At 37.4% G+C, this 17,933-nt stretch overlaps 1 protein-coding gene across 2 annotated transcripts; it reads right to left on the bottom strand.

The window, feature by feature from the left end:
- Positions 1-2,608: 2,608 nt before the first annotated feature.
- Positions 2,609-13,141, bottom strand: LOC119798420 (coiled-coil domain-containing protein 106-like). 2 transcript variants are annotated; one of them, XM_038307897.1, is made up of 5 exons: positions 12,993-13,141; positions 8,796-9,008; positions 8,394-8,603; positions 8,114-8,320; positions 2,609-3,559 (listed from the first exon to the last, which is right to left on the bottom strand). In XM_038307897.1, the coding sequence occupies exons 2-5, from the start codon at positions 9,001-9,003 to the stop codon at positions 3,180-3,182; spliced, it is 1,005 nt and encodes a 334-aa protein (XP_038163825.1). In that variant the 5' UTR covers positions 9,004-9,008; positions 12,993-13,141; the 3' UTR covers positions 2,609-3,179. The 2 variants fall into 2 exon arrangements, with proteins under 2 accessions (XP_038163825.1, XP_038163824.1); XM_038307896.1 differs by having other exon boundaries at positions 8,796-9,003.
- Positions 13,142-17,933: the final 4,792 nt, after the last annotated feature.

The raw sequence follows: 17,933 nt of genomic DNA, 5'->3' as shown, positions 1-17,933 counted from the left end.
TATGAGATATACTCACATAAATTAGGATATTACTGTAGAGGTGATTTGGTAACTGCACCTACTGATTTGTAAATGTTTACTTGGTCATCTTCCTTGTTGTTTAGACATGCATATTTCACAGAAATGTACTGGTTTCTATTAGGACGTATTTTTATCGTCAGTTCCAAAGGTCCAATCTGAGATGATAAAGAAGTTTTCAGTTTGCTGCACCTTCTGCGTCAAACCTTCTACAAAACGACTTTTAAAGTCAAGGGAGTCGGTCTTTTTAAAGTCTTATAAAATATTTTCAATTGACAGAGACACTGTCTCTTTCACAATGATTATTTTTAATTATATTGCAAAAGCTTCTAATATTTCATACTTTCATTGGTTTGGAATTGTTTATTTTGCATGTGTGAATGAATGCAGTAACTGACATGTAACCTGCAGTCCATCTTGTTCAGGATGTTTTTGTTTTGTTTTTATCTCAATAGGGCTTTTCTTGTTTAATAAAGGTTAAAACAAAATGAAAATAAGAAGAATGATGAATGTTTATATGTATAAAAATATAGATATGAGCAGTCTGGATTGCTTTTGTGCCCAATAGCTTGTTTTCTAATACCACTAAATAATATAAATAATTTCAGGGATTATGAATATTTTAAAGGGACTTTAATTTTGTCTTTACAAAGACTTTCTTTCAGAGTAAGCAAGGCATTCTGTACTTTATTTTACTATTAGGAAGTCGTATCAGGCTTACATCTTTCTAACTCTATTTACTCTGCAGTCTAAGCTCTTTTTCTCTTTTGCAGGCTTTTGTAATCCTTTACATAACAAGGCCTCTGCTTTGTTCTACAGCAGGTTTAGCACAAGCAAACCCAATTTCACATGGATTTTACTTGCACCATTAAGTCAATGATTGGTGGTGATTACAAGCTGCTCCCTGTGAGAATGTCCAGATGCTCTTTTTTGTCAAGGTCAGGAGCATGTGGGTGGACAAGAAGGGGGAAAGAGGGGAGGAGGATCGGTCGAATTTTGAGCAATGACGTAGCACCTGCAGCCAAAAAAGACGCAAAATGGAGCCCCAGCTGGCCTCAGGCATGAGCCGGGGGAGGAGCAGAGACTGCAGAGACAGGCTTGATTAGGTCCACGTCCTCGTCTCCATCATCTCATCTTCAGTGAGACTGTTAAAACTTATGACGAGAGCTGGAGTGACATGCAAATGAGGTGTAGATGAGAAGAGCATGCACCTGTCCCCATTCTGGCTGAGAGCAGATTGACTGCACCTTTATTTCTCTCATTGTCTGCTTTCTAAATCACAACCTCAAAAATATAAAGAAAACAAGCATTTAAGAGGAGGATTTAAAGAGTAACAAGAAATGACTGAATCAGTTCATATAGCAGGGGGGTTGAGGGGGCTAGCAGATAGGCTGATGGAAAGCATGTGAATGAGAGTGACAGTGACAGAGTCCCATGCAAAGATAAACAGCACGGGTGCAGCCCCCTGTAATGGCTTTGCACAAGTAATTTGTCACTCCGTGTGAAAAGCAAACGGCAATGCTTTGCTGTGACACCATTAGCTGAGGGTGCCACACAAAGTCATCCCTGCACTCCTCCAGGATCTAAAAATATTCTTCAGGGGCGTCCAGATGAAAAGGAGCGCCCTCTACCAATACAGCACCTTGCAAACATTCAGATTACAGCTGCAAACCTCTATGTATTTTATCATTATTTAAATGTCACTGAAACACAGTGAAATTTATTTATTCTGAGAACCATATGATGTCCACTAAATGTAATCCAAATACCTTTGGAAGTCACCTTTTCAGTTCATGGACTTAATCTGTTTTGGTTTAATCTCTGCATAAATCCAGTTGATTAAAGAAGACCTAGAAAATACAGAACACACATTGTGAAGACCATGTACACAGCAGACAGAGAAAAATGTGTTCCGTTCAATTGATCATTTTACAATGGAAGTACCATGACACAACCATCATGCAGTGTCCACCTAAACAGGCCTGGCAAGAAGACTGTTGATCAGACTAGCAGGCAAGAGGCAAACGGTAACTCTGCAAAAGCTGTGTGTTGGGCTCTATCAAACCAGATTCTTTAATTGGTTAAAGACCAAAGGGTCTCCCGTTTATAGAGGAGCAACATCTAATAAGATGAGATCTAAACTAGAACTCTGAATGCTGGCTAAAGCATGATGGGGGCAGTATGATGCTGTGAGGACGTTTTGGTGTTTTTTTCATATGTGATAAGTAACCTAAGAAGCTTTATGGAGCTGAAGACCTGCAATAGCAGGACACTCGCCTTAAACCAACAAGGTAGAGCAAGTAAACAACAAAGGATTTTATTGTGATGAAACGGATTAGTTTCAACTTTAAGAAATGTTTTCTCAGAGTTGATAAATTATGTTTACAAATGTTTTCTGTCCAGTCAAAGACAGGTGGTTCTACAAAGTGTTGACTCTGTGGGCTAAAAACAATAAAAACATATCACACTTTTCAATTTCTTCTTTTTCTTTATAAAATATATTGTTTTTAAAAATCATGTTCCCTAAATTTGAATATTAAAGTTTTTTCAGTACTTTTATTCACTAAGAGAAACACACAGTATAAATATATTACACAAAATTATGTTTTTTAGCATTTATTTCTGTTATTTATGATTTTCTGCTCACAGATATTAAAAACACATCATTGAAGATCAAATTATTACAGCAGATTAATAAAAAAATTAAAGGAAAACATATTTAAAAACCTGCTTTTTGTTTTTTTCAACAGGCATTTTTAATCTGACAATCAGGCCACACTAGAATGCATATCCTTATTAACTGAATATGACTCCTATTCTGTCACAGATTCACATCCATATCATCCTGAACATTAAGGGGAAAACTAATTTTCGCTGTTTTTAAACACCTCTAATAAAAGTGAAATGCATATAAAAAGATCTCTGAAAGTCCACCATTTTGAAATCAATGACAATTCCTTTATCAGCAAAAATAACATGTGCACAATGCCATCTCCTGGACATTTATGTTATTACATAGACCATTTTTGCAGAATAAATAAGGAAAAAAAATCCTCAGTGATAAATAAAAAAAAAAACTAAATTAAAGGTTGTGCGACATAAAACAGCTGCATCAACTCTAAGAAATCTTTTATCCACCTCTACTTAAAACATTTAAATCATCAACCTATTAAGATGCTCTCTGTAGCATCCCGTAGTGGCTGCATGTGAGAGTGCATCACCCTGGACCTCTTCCCTGAAATAGGTAACAGCTGACCATTGGCCTTCATCTGCTCGATTTTTCTGGACAGTTCAGGGTCGCTATCGATGACCAAGGTGCACCGCTGGGCGTAGTTAACCAGAGTCTCTTCTCCTTGGCGGAACTGGCCCACCATTGGTACCATTTCTTTCCCAGCGAGGTGAAGCTCAGCGATAGACGCAGTGTTGGCGATGGTGTTCCTGTCAATGCCGTGGTGACGGAAGGCCTCGCTCATGCTTTTCTTCTTGATGAAGGCCGACAGGACCTGTTTGTAGCGGTTAATCACGTACAGGACACCAGTGGCTGATGGGGGAAAAACAGCGGAAAGTTACACAAACAGCTACTGCTCTTTAGGAGTCTCTCATTATCTGTCATAATTTGTCCTGGTTTCCTTATTTTCTTGCAACATTTCATTATTTTTGAGAATAAGAAATGTATGCTTTCTGCTACATTTTCTCAAATATGTACAAGCTCAATATATACATGTATGTGTATAAATATATATAGGTGTGTGTGTGTATCTCTCTCTCTGTGTGTGTGTGTGTGTGTGTGTGTGTGTGTGTGTGTATCTATCTATCTATGTGATATGTGATATATATGGGTGTTCCTTACATTCCATATATTGAGGAAACATCATATGCAAATTATTGCGGAGAGGTAACGTATAAGAGGTAGCTAAAGCCGATTGAATATGCAACCAGCTTAAAGCATAAAATGTAATCATTATGCATCCATAGTTGAGCAACTTATCAACTATTACATAATGTATTAAAAGTAGAATTATATAAATGAAACAATCCAAATGAAATGTTTTAGTGAAAAAGATATAAACATTCCATATGAATGTTTATATCTTTTTCAAAATTCCATATTTGGAGACATTAGAATGATCCAGTGGCATCAGTTTCAGACGTCTGGTTCCGGTGTCACCTATCTAGACGTCTAGTTTTGGTGTCAGGAGGAAAATTTATAAAAGCGTGCTAGGCATTTCCTTAGTCTTATAAAGTAACAACATCTTGCTAAATAGTACATTGTTGTGCAGTTGATGAATTTGTAACATTTCAGCTGAAAAAATGGCCACAAAATCAAGAGACTATTATATGTTGTCCCCACAGGATGACACAATGGGTACCAAATTGCCTTCCAAGCAAAAAGTATTGAGTTTCTTCTTCTATCAACACCACGAACTGAAATATACAATAAGAGCAGCAGCAACGCTTACTGTGGAAAAAAAAGAAGAAGAATTCTGGAGAAGAGCCAGAATTCCAACATATGCAACATAAACAAGATTCCATTAAAAAAGTGGAGAAGCTGTTTGCAGAACCGCAGCAAAGTGAGGGGTGGCCCTCAAGGAGTTCAGGTCTTCTGGTCTTTTTACACAAACATCTTGATAAACTGTACAATAATTAATAAAATTTAGTAACAATAACAATTAATAACAACACATTTTAATAAAATATGTCTAATAAAAGATAAAAATGTATCAAATGTAATCATTATCAACAGGTAATAAATAAAATAAATAAAAATCTCAGTCTTGATCATAAGCAAACTATGCATACCTATCATATTCATTGTAAGAATTTCAAGTTTAACCAAAATTCTTCAAATGCAGCATGTGCTCATTTTTTATATGTTGGAACATTGTTGGAGGGTCAGAGCAAAAAAATAAAATGTAACACTTTATTTTCTTGCCTTATATAAGGACCACACACACATATATATCCAACTTGTGAGCGCAGAACATAAGCCCGTCCCATCAGTCCTCTGTTTCTTAAAAAGGAGGAGAGCACTACGTTTTCTGAGTAGGAGTCTCCATAAAAAATGAAATAGCACCTTAATAATAATACTGTTGAGAGAACCGATAAGCTGAAGCTGAGCCGTTTTGATACCAAGTTTCAGTGCCCATCCCATTACAAGTTCAGGTTAATGCTAGAAAACCGACTGATTTTAAATAATAACTCAATCACTTCTGTTTACAAGGCTGGTATCCAGTCAGGATTATACCAACTTCCTCTTAATTAACTAACAATAAAAGGTTTTATTTTTGCTATAAAATTATATGTTTCACATACATTAATGCATTGACAAGGAAGTGTGAGGACTATATGATACCATGTAGCTAAACAGTTAAAGCTACAGTGTGTAATAATTACAGGGATATAAAGTCAGAAATTTAATATATTATACATAACTATGTTATTTATCATCACCTACGAGCTCAGCCTTTTAACCATAATATTTGCGTTGCCTTAGAATTCGTTATTTATAATTACATAGGAGCGGGTCTCGCAGCCATGGGGGCAGACATCTTTGCGCTACGGCAAGCGCAGAGGCAACAAACTAGCGATTGCGAGATCTCCCATTACGCTCGAAAATAACTACGGCAAGTTGAGAGAGATTAACTGAGACGGTACTGAACAGTAGATGGCAGTATTATGCCTGAGAAGCGTTTAGTCTGCCTGAAACCAAAGAAGAAGAAGAAGCAGGTATACTGCGCCTCAGTAACAAGAAAGGTGAACAAGGCGGCAGGCGTGAGCGACTTTGCAAACTGTTTGGCACTGTGTGGCCAAACATCAGACGAATGGAGGATCATGCCTACTCTGTATCACAACGAAAAGCGGCGGACACCGAACCCCCGTCATCTAAGAAGCGGAAACACGACGAGAATAAACGCAAGCGTGACAAGAAACGACAAAAAACACGGATCAACATTGGCACGGCATTTACACGATGGAAGTCACTGATGGAGGAAAAAGGTTTTCAAAGTGACGCTCAAGTTGCCAGATTTCTCTTGGACAGGTAATTAATCCTACACACACAATTGTCTAATATCACTGCAGTTTTTGGAGTACAGGATGCTCAGACCTGTCTAAAACAATAACATGCTGCGTGATGATGCTGTTACTCTCCAGTATACTTATTCAGCAACGTCCCTGACGTTTCACAGGTAATGATTCAGTAATTTTCTGTAAAATAATTTTCTGGATATATACCTCGGTTACTTCTCTCCGGCTCCTTTGGAGATCTTCAAGCCTTTCCTCCTCTGCTCTAGTCACCCCGCTGGCACCCCTCTCTCGCCTGGCCCTAGCTGCACGCCCTCGCCCTCTTCCTCTCCCTCTTCCTCGCCTTGTAACCCCCGTGCCACAAACAAGACTTGGACTCTGTAAACGGGGAATATATATTCTTCTAGCGAACACAATCTCGCTGTTAAACTAATGACTACAATTACTTCGTCTGTTTATATCACCATGCAAAGCAGCTCACCAAAACGTCACAACGACGTAGAAAAAATAACGGGTATATTTATTATCTAAAGTCTACATGAAATCTATACCCTACACAGACTAATGAAATACTATCTGTAAAATTATCTATGTAAACAAACCTCATCACTTGAGAAGGTAGGTGATTCCGACGTCGTGGAAGACATTTTGTCCCGTAACGCTCGCCGTACTGTTGGGGGGGAGAAGCGGTGGGGGGGAGATGTTCATGTTGCTGCGGTCTGCAGTCTGGACGTTAGATGTCGCTGAAAATTACACACTGTAGCTTTAAGAAATGAGCCTTTGTAAGTAGGAGTTGATTAGCCTAGGTGCCATTCCGAACTTAGTCCCGCCCACAAAGTTTGAGGTCGGGAAGTTCGGTCTGGCTCTGCTCCATAGTAGCGCGAGTATGATCGCCCACCCTCTGGCGATCCAATCAAATTGTCAGGGCGGGCTTTATACGATGATGGACAGATGATCAACAGTAACGTAATCAACCACGTGACCAAAGCGCGCTAGGGTGACAACAATAATGGCTGCCGCCGGAGAGTTGAGGTGTGTAGATTCCGCTATTAGGTCTGTTCTAGAAGATATAGACAGCAAATTAATTTTAAAAGAGGAACAGAGAAACGCGATCAAGTCTCATCTTCTTATTATAGGCGTGCAACTGCATGCTTTGATTTTTGTTGACAACTATGCCTCGCTTAACATACGTCACGCACTCCGTTGCTCTTATTGGTTGTAGATCTATCCAATTGAGTGCAGAGGCATTTTTTTTCCTGGTTCGTTCGAAACACGCCCCATAATCACAGCTCTATGGAGCAGTATCAGACACATATTCTGACTAGAATTGAGTCGGACTACGTCAGGCTAGGAGTTGATATCCTATCCAAATTATTTCAAAGGTCCATCTCAGACTCCATAGTTCTCAGTCAGCATATTAGAAACTGAAGTTAGTGAAAGTCAATAAGTAAAAAATAAGTGTTGAGGACCAGTGGAGAGCTTCTTTCTAAAAATAGAAAAAATACCAACATGACTGAAACTCGTAGCTGAATAATAAGACTGTTGGAATAACAGATGAGAGCATTGCTACTATACCATGCGACAGAATCCATCAACAGGCAACATACACCTTCATGCAGATGATGCAATCATTTAGTCAGCTAACAGTGAAGGCGGGCTCTTAAGGAGCTTCAAATTGCCTATAAGAACTTGCAGTTTAACTATTTGAAATAAAGTTGGTTGGAGTAAACCACACAGCACGCCACAACTGCCAAATATGGAGGTGAAGGAGTGGTGGTGTGGGTTTTTCATTTACTTTTACTGTTCTTTCTTCTTTTCAACAAAACTTTATTTGTTTATAAGCATTAGTATTAATGTGCACATATACACGTTTTAATGTTCTCGATCATCATCTTTATATAGGGTAGGTTTTAGTGCAAAGAACAAAAAACTCAACTCATTCTCAACCTGATACAGAATAACAATTTTTTTCATTTGCCGCTTTTATGAAAAGCAGCTTTGTTTATTAGAGAATATCCAAAGTGCTGCCATAGATTTGCTGCAGTACTACAAGCACAGGGATAACAGTTACCTCTCTTCCTGCTGTAGTCCTTCCCTTTCTTCGATCTCTTCTTGTCCTTGTGGTGTTTTCTCCGTCGGTGCTCACTTGAAGCTGCAGACATTTCAGAGCAGTCTGATCCCTCTGATCCGCTCTCGCTGCTGGCCGAGGAGGAAGAAGAAGCTCTTTCCCTCTTTCGAGATTTGCTTTCTGAATGCTGTAGTTTGCTTGGCTTAGGAGCTAAAGAGGTACAACAAGAACACTCAGTCCATTGAGACACTTTTTTTCTGCTTGACTTTAAGCATTGACTGACCTTCAGCAGCTGAGCTGGGTACAGCAAATGGTGCAACGGAACGATTGATTGTGAGATTTTCGATCTGAGTGCGCAGAAACTTTCGGTCCTGCATCAGGTCCTCCACCTGCCGCTCCAGTGTAGCAATGCGCTCCTGTTTGCTCTCCAGCATGCACTGAAGCTTTGTGATGGTTAGCAGCACCCTTGGCGGTAAGCCCTCGAATGATGAAGCTGCAGAGGACAAATTCCATCAGGTGAGGAAATTTCAAATGCCAATAAATAAAAGTATTTTGTTAGAATTTGGTACAGCTTGAATAAATGACAGAAAATGCATTTAAGCTCATTCAAATGATATAGCTTTTATTGGACTAAGTTATAAAAATTTGTGCATGGCTGCTACCAGCTGATCTAAGCAGCTCTCACCAGACATGGCGCTGCTAGGAGTGTTGTCCTGAACGGCATCAGAGGAGGTTCCACCTTGGAAGTTCTCCCATTTGATAATCCGGAGCTCATCCTGCTCTTGTTTCAGCCAGCTGGAAGAGCCGAGCCGGTCCTTGGACCTGACGGAGCTGGAGTCGATCTCCACACATGGAGAATAACAAGCTGGCTCCTGCTGCCACATAGACGACATCTATTCTAGCCAGGCCACAGACGGAAGAAAAACAAAAACATTTTCTGAAGTTATCAGGACATTTTTCAGTTTTGTTTTCTTACAGCAATATATTGTTTTTATATGTGGTGTGTTCAGAGCGATCAAGTCAGGACAACAGAACGCCAGGAGTCACGACAATCCAACATAGTAAACTGTCCTGGTCCAATATCCTGTAGTGTGTGGTGTTTAAATCAGATGCTGCAGATGGAAAATCTGATCTTTTGCAACTAAATGCAGACACCACCTCAAAGCTTGTGGAACTTTAGCCACCCACCTGCCACAAGGTGCCACAAAGACAGCAGTCCAGCTGATGTAACTAATGGCAGGACTTCTGCATCCTTGTGGCAGCTGCAGTGGCAAGCAGCTACCACAAGGTGTCTCTAAGTCGGCAGGCCACCTGGCACTTCTATTGCTGTTTAAGGGCAAACGGTTTGATTATGGGGTTATTTAATGCATGTTCTATATTTACTTTCCATTAATGATGTGCTAAATTCACATCATTTCAAAAACATTTTTTAACAATTGAATTAAAAAAATGATAAGGTAACTGTGTGAGTTGTTTGACTTGTGATAAGAAAAACTAAATGCAAAGAAGATGAAAGCGAGGACACAGTGGCAGCAATGGTGGCTAAGACCTTTTCTCATAGAAGGCAAGAAGTTATCTGAGATTCACCCATGATTGTCGTTTTTAAAACCAGGTGGCCAGCTCCCTTCAGTTTATATGAGGTAACTGAATAAACAATGTTGTACATATTATATGTACATCCATTAAATTCAATAATAGTTTGGAAATATTTTTGGGGGGGTTATTTCTCCCTTGTATTAATTACTGTTGCATCATGTTTCAAGCCTGATTTGCCACCATCTCAAGTTACAACATAGGGATTAAGCTATAGTTGAATGGGAAAAATTGCAAAATCTGTAGGTAGAACTCAAAAAATTTTCCAAATTGTTTTTTCAAAGATTTGGTGGACAATTACAATTGTTATACTAATGGGTTGTTTTAGTACATTGATGGTTAAATTCCTCTTCTTGTGCCACGTTAATTGCTGAGTTCAAGAGGATAACAACAGTCGGTTTGCTGCCAAAAAAGACCAAGAGCATCCTGATGCCCCTGACGTAAGTAAGAGATTTTGGAACGAGGGGGAACTTTTTCACAGTATAAAAAAATTATTTGTGATTCTAGGTTTTGGTGGATTGAATGTGGAAATGAGCCGGCCTGGCAAAATATATTTGCTTATATTATCCTTGTACCTGCGGTTTGGATTACGTACATGAAAGACGCCTTCCAGCCGCTGATTTATTTTATTTTTCTTGTATGTAGTTGTTTTGTAAAGTCAAATGTTTTTCTTTATTTTCCTCTTCTTTTGCAATGAAGTTCAATCTTAAGGAATCCTGTTTGCTGTTGTTTATCCACCACCTGCTCCCAAGATGATATCAAGTGTCACAAAATAGGTTGAGAAATCTTTACATTCTTTAGAACAAATAAGGACGTCAGAATTGACTTATTGAACTAGTGATTTTCATACGACTGAAAGGACTCTCAACAAGTGATTGAAAGGCGCTATTGTTTTGTATCATTTTAAAATATAGTTGTACCTACCGAATTAAATTGTGTCACCTACACTGCAAACAAATATGGATAAATATGTAGAACTAACCTTAAAAAGTTATGTTTGAGATACCTGTAGTACTTAGCTAACTGTAATGCCAACTTTTGTTTACTCGGTATGTTTACATTAATTTCACTCAACAAAACTGTCCTTTGCCAAATGAGTATGTAATAATTGGGTGGAAATGCTTTCCATAAATTTTGTATGTTCAACCAACTGATTATTAAGTTTGACTTAACCCTTGTAATTGAGTAATAGAAACACCAACACCTTATGTTGAACCAGCCTGTTTACACTGATATCAACCAAAAGGAAAACATTCAGGCTAAATAATCATATTATGATTGGGTGGGAATACTTTCCATCATTTTTTTTATGTTCACCCTACAAATTCTTTTGACAGTAGCATGGTTCCTCTGAACACAATACTCTTTCCTTAATTAACTACGTGACCTAGAAATGATGCCTTCATCGAGTTTCCTCCTATGGCTTTTTTCTTCAGTGCTGTTAAATATTAACATTTATTAATAACTGAAATCAAACAAAAATTTTCCTGCAGGAAAGGGAGCTCCGCATCAACTAAAAAGACAGACTACTGGGACGAAGTTAATAAATGATTAATGATTGTTATGGAAGACAGTTGCTTTGTTTCAACACAGCAGGGAGCAGCTTCCACCTTTGTGCTGACTTAATCTACATATGTAGAAAAGTTAATAATTTTTCAATCCATAGTCACATGAAGATACACATTCCTAAAATATAATTTTCTTTTCCTGCTCCACAACCTGTTAATGGCATGGTCAGAATTATTTGCAATTTTTTTGTGTAGAAAAAAAGTAATAAATAAACTTTACATGAACCTGAGGAGTTTAATTCAAATCAACCAAAAGGTCTTTATTTAATAATCTTTAGATATCTATACTACAGATAAACTAATAATAGGGCTTTCAAAGAATTATCACCAAACCTTAAAATATTGTCTACAGTGATATATGTGGACGATTTATTTCACATTGATTTGCACACTCATTTAACTAATAGAATCTGTGATTGTGCTCGGAAAGCATGTTCCACGTTGAGATTAATAAAGTTAGGGTTTTCATGTTGTTAAATATATTTTCTATCAGTTTTATTAGTTGGTATTATTTTATAATTTTTCTTTTCTTGGGTATCGATATTGAGTTTGTAGTTTTAGTATAGTGAAAACCCTAAAAGTTGCAGGTATTTTTAAGGTCGATGCTAATGCAGATTATTTTCAGCTAAAACTAACTGATCCCCATTATTTGCTGCCGATTCATTAGGCCAATTTTAGAAGCCAATATTGCTTTTTCCATCTGATTCACATGCCACAAAAAAACAAAACAAAAAAAAGCACAGTGATTACAAATGTCACAGAAGTATTGATTGAAACAAAACAGAAACAATTATTAACAAAAATTTTAAAAAAACATTAACAATGGATAGCAAATAGAGGGAGCGGCAACGCAGGCGCTTGTGATCTCAACTTATTCCTGCTAAATGGACAAACAAATCAGCTAAACTAATGCAGGTATTGGTTAATACACATACATTAAATAAAAAATAATAATAATTATATATATATATATATATATATATATATATATATATATATATATATATAGGCCTATAGAAAATCAAAAAGCTAAAGCCAAAAATATCGGTTGACTGATGTATCCATCTAAGTCTTATCTTAAAATAAATAAATACCAATGTTTCCACATTAAATTAATATTTGATGCATATAAATTTCGTTTACAGGGTTCCATATGTTAAATATGTTTGTGCTTATGGTGCATTCACGGACACAGGTGGTGCGTTCAGGTGTTTGATGCCTGGATATCAGATTACCGATGAAAAGCGAACGTTAAACACAAACAGACTAATTTATCATTAGTATATATTTTTTCTTCTTATAACAGGGGCTTAAAGTCACATTTATAGACACGCATAGGGAAAATAAGGCAAATCCTACGATTAAACGAATTATTATAGAAATGTATATATATATATATATATATATATATATATATATATATATATATATATATATATATATATATATATAAAAGAACATTATAAGTGGGCTTGTTTCATAGAAATAATGTTTTACCTTTCCAGTGATAAAGAACCTGTTCTGTAGCGATATCTGACAGACAGAATACTTAAAAAGATGGAAGTTTTAAAACGTCCACAAATGGTGTCCTCATTTCTTCTTAGAGCATCTCTGCAGCTGTTTTAATTACCTCCAAACATGGTTGCTAATCATTGTAATTACCACCAAAACACTGGGAAAAACTGAGCAAAAACGCCAGCAAAACACGCTAAACAACCTACCGTTAACTGAGTCCAGGGGCTCAAAAAGAGCCCAGTTATATTCCAGGGTTTGTTATGTTGTTAATTTCGGAGGAAACGCATCTTTTCACGAACATGAAAGACAGAGAAAGAGGCAAAATGCGACAACAGGCATGTCTGGGAGAAAGGGGGCGGAGCTACTCAGATGCATTCAGGTACCTCACAGGATTTCAAATAAACTACCGGTTTATTCAATGGTCTAGACTTTTATCGATTTTTTTCAGACATATGGGGCAATTATTTAAAACAGCCAAAGGTAAATGTTTTTAGCCAGACTTTAGAATAACATGTCGAAAAATTATTACTTTTTATACATTGTTAAATGTTGGTCAAGCAGGATAAAATCTCTATGACAAAAACGTTTTTATAGATGCTAGAAGTGCCTCAAATAATTAATGTTTTATTTGTTTTTCATATTTATTTATTTATTTATTTATTCACGGTCTTAGTCAATTATACTCTTTTTTTCATCCCATTACAAGATATTTTAATTATCTAAAATGTCATCAACATAAACACAGATAAAGCAGAATTAAAACTCAGCTGGTATCTGATTTAAACATTTCAGATAATTACACTTCTGTGTTTCCACATAGAGTTCCTACATTGTTTTGTTTTAATTAAAATCTTAAAACTTCTTCATATTGATGTAAAAATTGTAAAGAAAAAGATTCTCTTAAATTTATGAAATTACTGATTTGTGTGCAATTTCTGAGTCTGAGTATAAAGACAAAATTATGCAAAGAGATAATTCAATTGAAATTGAACTTGATCTTTTCACATTTCTGTGGAAACCTTACAAATAATGATTTTCACTAATCGATTTTTAGATCCCTGTTGATGGAAAATTTAAAGCCTTACTTCTTGTTGTGACTGAGCATTACTGGATAAAAACAAATATTTATTGTAATACACAACTGAATGGCATTGTTATTATCAGTCTAGTTAAGTCTTTGAGTGAGACAGGAGCCAAAACAGTTTATTTCCCTCTGTTAGGCAGAGCACATATGAAGTCCTAGTAGGTTACTTATCCTTTTCTCATCCTTTTAAGGATTAAATACTGGTTAATGAAGATCACCAAGCTCCTGTTTGTTATTTTGAGCTGACCAACCTTTCTCTATGGTCAGCTTGAATCAAATATGTGAAGTGCCTCAAGAGGACATGTGTTGTAAAGTGGCTTTTTTTAATTACTACCTACAACAATCCATCAGAATCACGTTAATCTGTATGTGTAATGTATCCGTCTGTTACTGAATGCATCGCGAAGATTGCAAAAATAATTGGTATGGTTTGATCCCTTAAAGCAGTGGTTCTCAACCTTTTTGAGTCCCGACCCCCAATTTAACATGCACTGGACACTGTCCACCACCCACTGTCCCAATGCCCGATCAATATTCTTATACGTCACATTAGGCTGTAACTTACTTCAGCTGTTAGTGTCTTTATTTTTTGAAACATTTTGGGATTTCTTGTAAAACATAAAGCAGCATCAAGAGGTTAACGTTAATATTTCCAGCACATATGCAAAAAACTAGCAAAATATGCCAGTAGAGGACATATCTAGCAGGGCATCATGCATCTCTGATGACAGGTGATGCCTAGTAAAGTTGGTGAAAGGTCGGCCTATCCGTTTGTATTTCTTTGGCCTGTCATAAATTTGGGGAACACTTATTGAAACTTTTAAGCAGACTTGTGAGGTGAGAGCAATAATTCCTTCTCATAGTGTGAATGATTTTGTCGTAACTCTACATCCTAAGTTTCGACATTTCAACACCTCCACCATCCACTGTCACAGCCCACTGCTCCAGCTTTCTCTTAAATGCTAGAACCATAAAGAACAGGTTTGTTGTAGTTGTTTAGGTGATGCCTAGCAGTAGTAACTGTTTCTAATGCAGAAACTACATTAAATTTGCTAATTATATTTTTCCAAAATTTTGGGTCGAAATCATCTTGTGACTGCATTTAAGGTAACCACAGGGTTAATATGGGTGCCTTAAAGATTACAGAGATTGAGTGTCAGGATGTTTTTAAGAGATCTGACCCACATGCAGGAAACCCCTCAGAGAACCAGAGGAAAAGTTTTACAGGTTTATTGAAATAATAAATCAAGTTGATCCAGGGTAACTCAGAGAGCTGGTGAACCAGAACTGGAAGTGAGAAGGGAAGTTCAGAGGTAAGTTCAGGGTCTGTGGGAACTTTGAACGTCTTGCAAAAATCAGAGATGAACAGGACTCACGTTAGTAGAAAAAGGCTCTCTTTCCAGAATCCAGTCGGTGTGGGTTTATCCAGAGATTGGGGGGCTCGATGGAGGGCGGACAAGTCTTTGGTTAGGTTGGTTCTTTGAGGAGCAATATAGCGGACTGCCACTTCGATTTCCAGGAGAACTTGAACGGGTCGTGTGGAGATTAATCCCCTGCTCAGTGTAAAGCTCAAAACAATTCTTCCAATGGGAGAAGGCCAACACATCCAGTTTGCAGGATGACTTTCTGCCGAAAAGGCAAAGACAAAAACAAGGGTAGACTCAGAGAAACATAGACTCAGCAAAACTCAGCTTGGCTAGAGTACTCAAAACTGGCAAACACTCTGGCGTCGAGGTAGTGACAGTCCACCACTTAAGAGTCCTCAGTAATGAGCACAACCAGCCGCAGGTGTGTGGGAGAACAAACGAGAACAGGGAGCCACCTGGTGGTGGAGGGAGAGAACACAAAAAAACCAAACACAGTCCACACCCACTGGATTCCTAACATTGAGGTTAGTTTTGGACACTGCAGCTGCATCTCAGCAAATAAGTTTATTATATTATAAAAAATATTAATATATCTGATTGATTGCATTAAAAGAGTCAAAACCATAGATATGCTTGATTAGTTTCACACAAAGCCATGTGGGTCTGATGAAACTGCTGCAGTTGACTGCATTGTTAGCTCCCAGCTACCTCATGACAGATAAGTTGTAGAGGCCGCATGGTGAACTAACCTTTCCTTTGTTTCAGCTAGACCCGTCCGGACCAGACCCCCTGGGGCCAGCTAAGCTAACCCATTTTCTTTCAGCCTCACCACAATTTAATGCAATCCTGAGTCAGTATTAATTTCCACCATAAAACCGAAGTAAACTGCACAGTTTTGACTGCATTTAATATCTCTGCATTAAGCTTTGCTCACATTTAGCTGCTACTATTTTTAAAGGACACTTTCAAATGCGTTAATCCTTAAAACTCGAACTCTCCTCAGAGACATTGATCGGGCCCCTCTTCCCCTTTGTTGATTTGTGCTTATTTTCAGTATTGTTTAGTGCCTACGTAGTTGTTAGAAATAATAATACTGTGTGATTAGCTGCTTTATTTTCACCCATGGTCTCTTGTGTTTATTTTACTGAATGAAAGATTTATCACTCAGGTTGGAGTTACTCTTCTTTTAGTAGCATCCAACTGAACCGAGATGGATTTATTTTATTTGTGATTAATGACTTTGTTAGCCATAGCCTAAATTACTAAAAAGGTTGGACTCCTGTCTTCGGCTGTTATAAATTCAGTTGTTCTTCACCAATTTAGCACCGATTAGCATCGACTGTTGGATGCTTATCGGTGCCGTTATGCACGTTAAACAGGTTTACCTCTCGCTAATGGCTCTTTTGTAAAAGTTAGTGTAGTAGGAAAAAAGTATTCAACTTTTCACTCTAGTTAAATAAACGGAGATTGATGTATTTCACTCAGTCGACACTTTATTTTATATCTTGGCAAAGAGAGAACAGTTCATCATACAGCCGTTACAGCATAGTATTCAGCCCTGTTCTGACTAGACAGAGTTTTTCTCCCTTACTTATGTTGATGAAAAAACTGTGACGATCGTGTCGGAATCAAAACATATTACACACATATTGTTTTGTCAAAAACCACACTTCGCTCAGACATTTTCTCAGCCTTTCAGGTGAAACAAACTGAGTAAAAGCATTTTTCACTAGATAAATAGCATAACTAAATATATGAGACAAGAGAAATCTACATTTTCAGACCACAACTAGACAAACTTTCACTTATGCCTGTCACTTGCAAAAAAATGTATCATTTAGCAATCAACCTCAATATATATTTTTATATTAGAGTGTGAGTTTTTGAAAGATAGAAGCTTGTGCTTTCGGGGGAGACAAAGGTGGCACCAGAAACTCCAGGAGTCATTTTTTTGAGCCAGTTAAAGGGAACAATTCTTTCAAATAATTTTAACATTGGCAAAGTTCTTTAGGCGGAACCTACATGCCGGAAACAATTTTAGATGCTTGTTTCTCTGGAATGAGGCTCGGTAATGATCACCTTGCTCTTCTTGGGGGAGGCGAGTCTAATATTACCTGTTCACTTTGCAGTTGTTCAGTGGACCAATCCCCCTGTTGCATTTGATTATATCCAAATTCTAAGACAAAACTAAACAAATAAATTAGAAACACAATATGACGTGAATGTAACGTGTAATGAAAAGCTTTCTAAAACTGTAGTAGAGTTGAAAGTACACGTACTTAATGTAAATTGTAGTGGAGTAAAAGTAGAAAGTATCCATGGTTAAATCTACTTATGCAAAGTAAAGATACATAAGAAATTTTACTCAAGTACAGTAACTAAGTACTTTTATTTTAGGTTACATCCCACCACTGCCTGCCACCAATTTTGATGACTTGCCATGGCACTGGAGCTGTACCAGTGGCACCTGCACTGAAATTCATGGCCTTCTTTCAGGTACTGTATTTTCCAGACTATATGACACAACTTTTTTCCCTATGCTTTGAACCATGCAGCTTAAGAAGGTGTGCCTCTTCTTTGTTTTTTTCCTAACTCCCAGGGTTGGAAGTAAAATTAGAAATCAAAAAAGAAGGGGGCTAATTTCTCTTACATGTCACAACCCCTTAAAAAAAACAAAGCTAATTTTAAGATATCTT

This window comes from Cyprinodon tularosa, unplaced genomic scaffold (assembly GCF_016077235.1).
Source record: "Cyprinodon tularosa strain WSP-4 unplaced genomic scaffold, ASM1607723v1 ctg623, whole genome shotgun sequence".
NCBI lineage: Eukaryota > Metazoa > Chordata > Actinopteri > Cyprinodontiformes > Cyprinodontidae > Cyprinodon > Cyprinodon tularosa.
Note: the sequence above shows the minus strand (reverse complement) of the source record. Positions and strands in the feature narration are given on the sequence as shown.

Coding starts and splice junctions, on each gene's coding strand:
- LOC119798420 (XM_038307897.1), bottom strand. CDS start 9,003: ATGTCGTCTATGTGGCAGCAGGAGCCAGCTTGTTATTCTCCATGTGTG. Junction 8,321..8,393: donor ACCCAGCTCAGCTGCTGAAG/GTCAGTCAATGC, acceptor GTACCTCTTTAG/CTCCTAAGCCAAGCAAACTA. Junction 3,560..8,113: donor GGACTACAGCAGGAAGAGAG/GTAACTGTTATC, acceptor TTCCCCCATCAG/CCACTGGTGTCCTGTACGTG.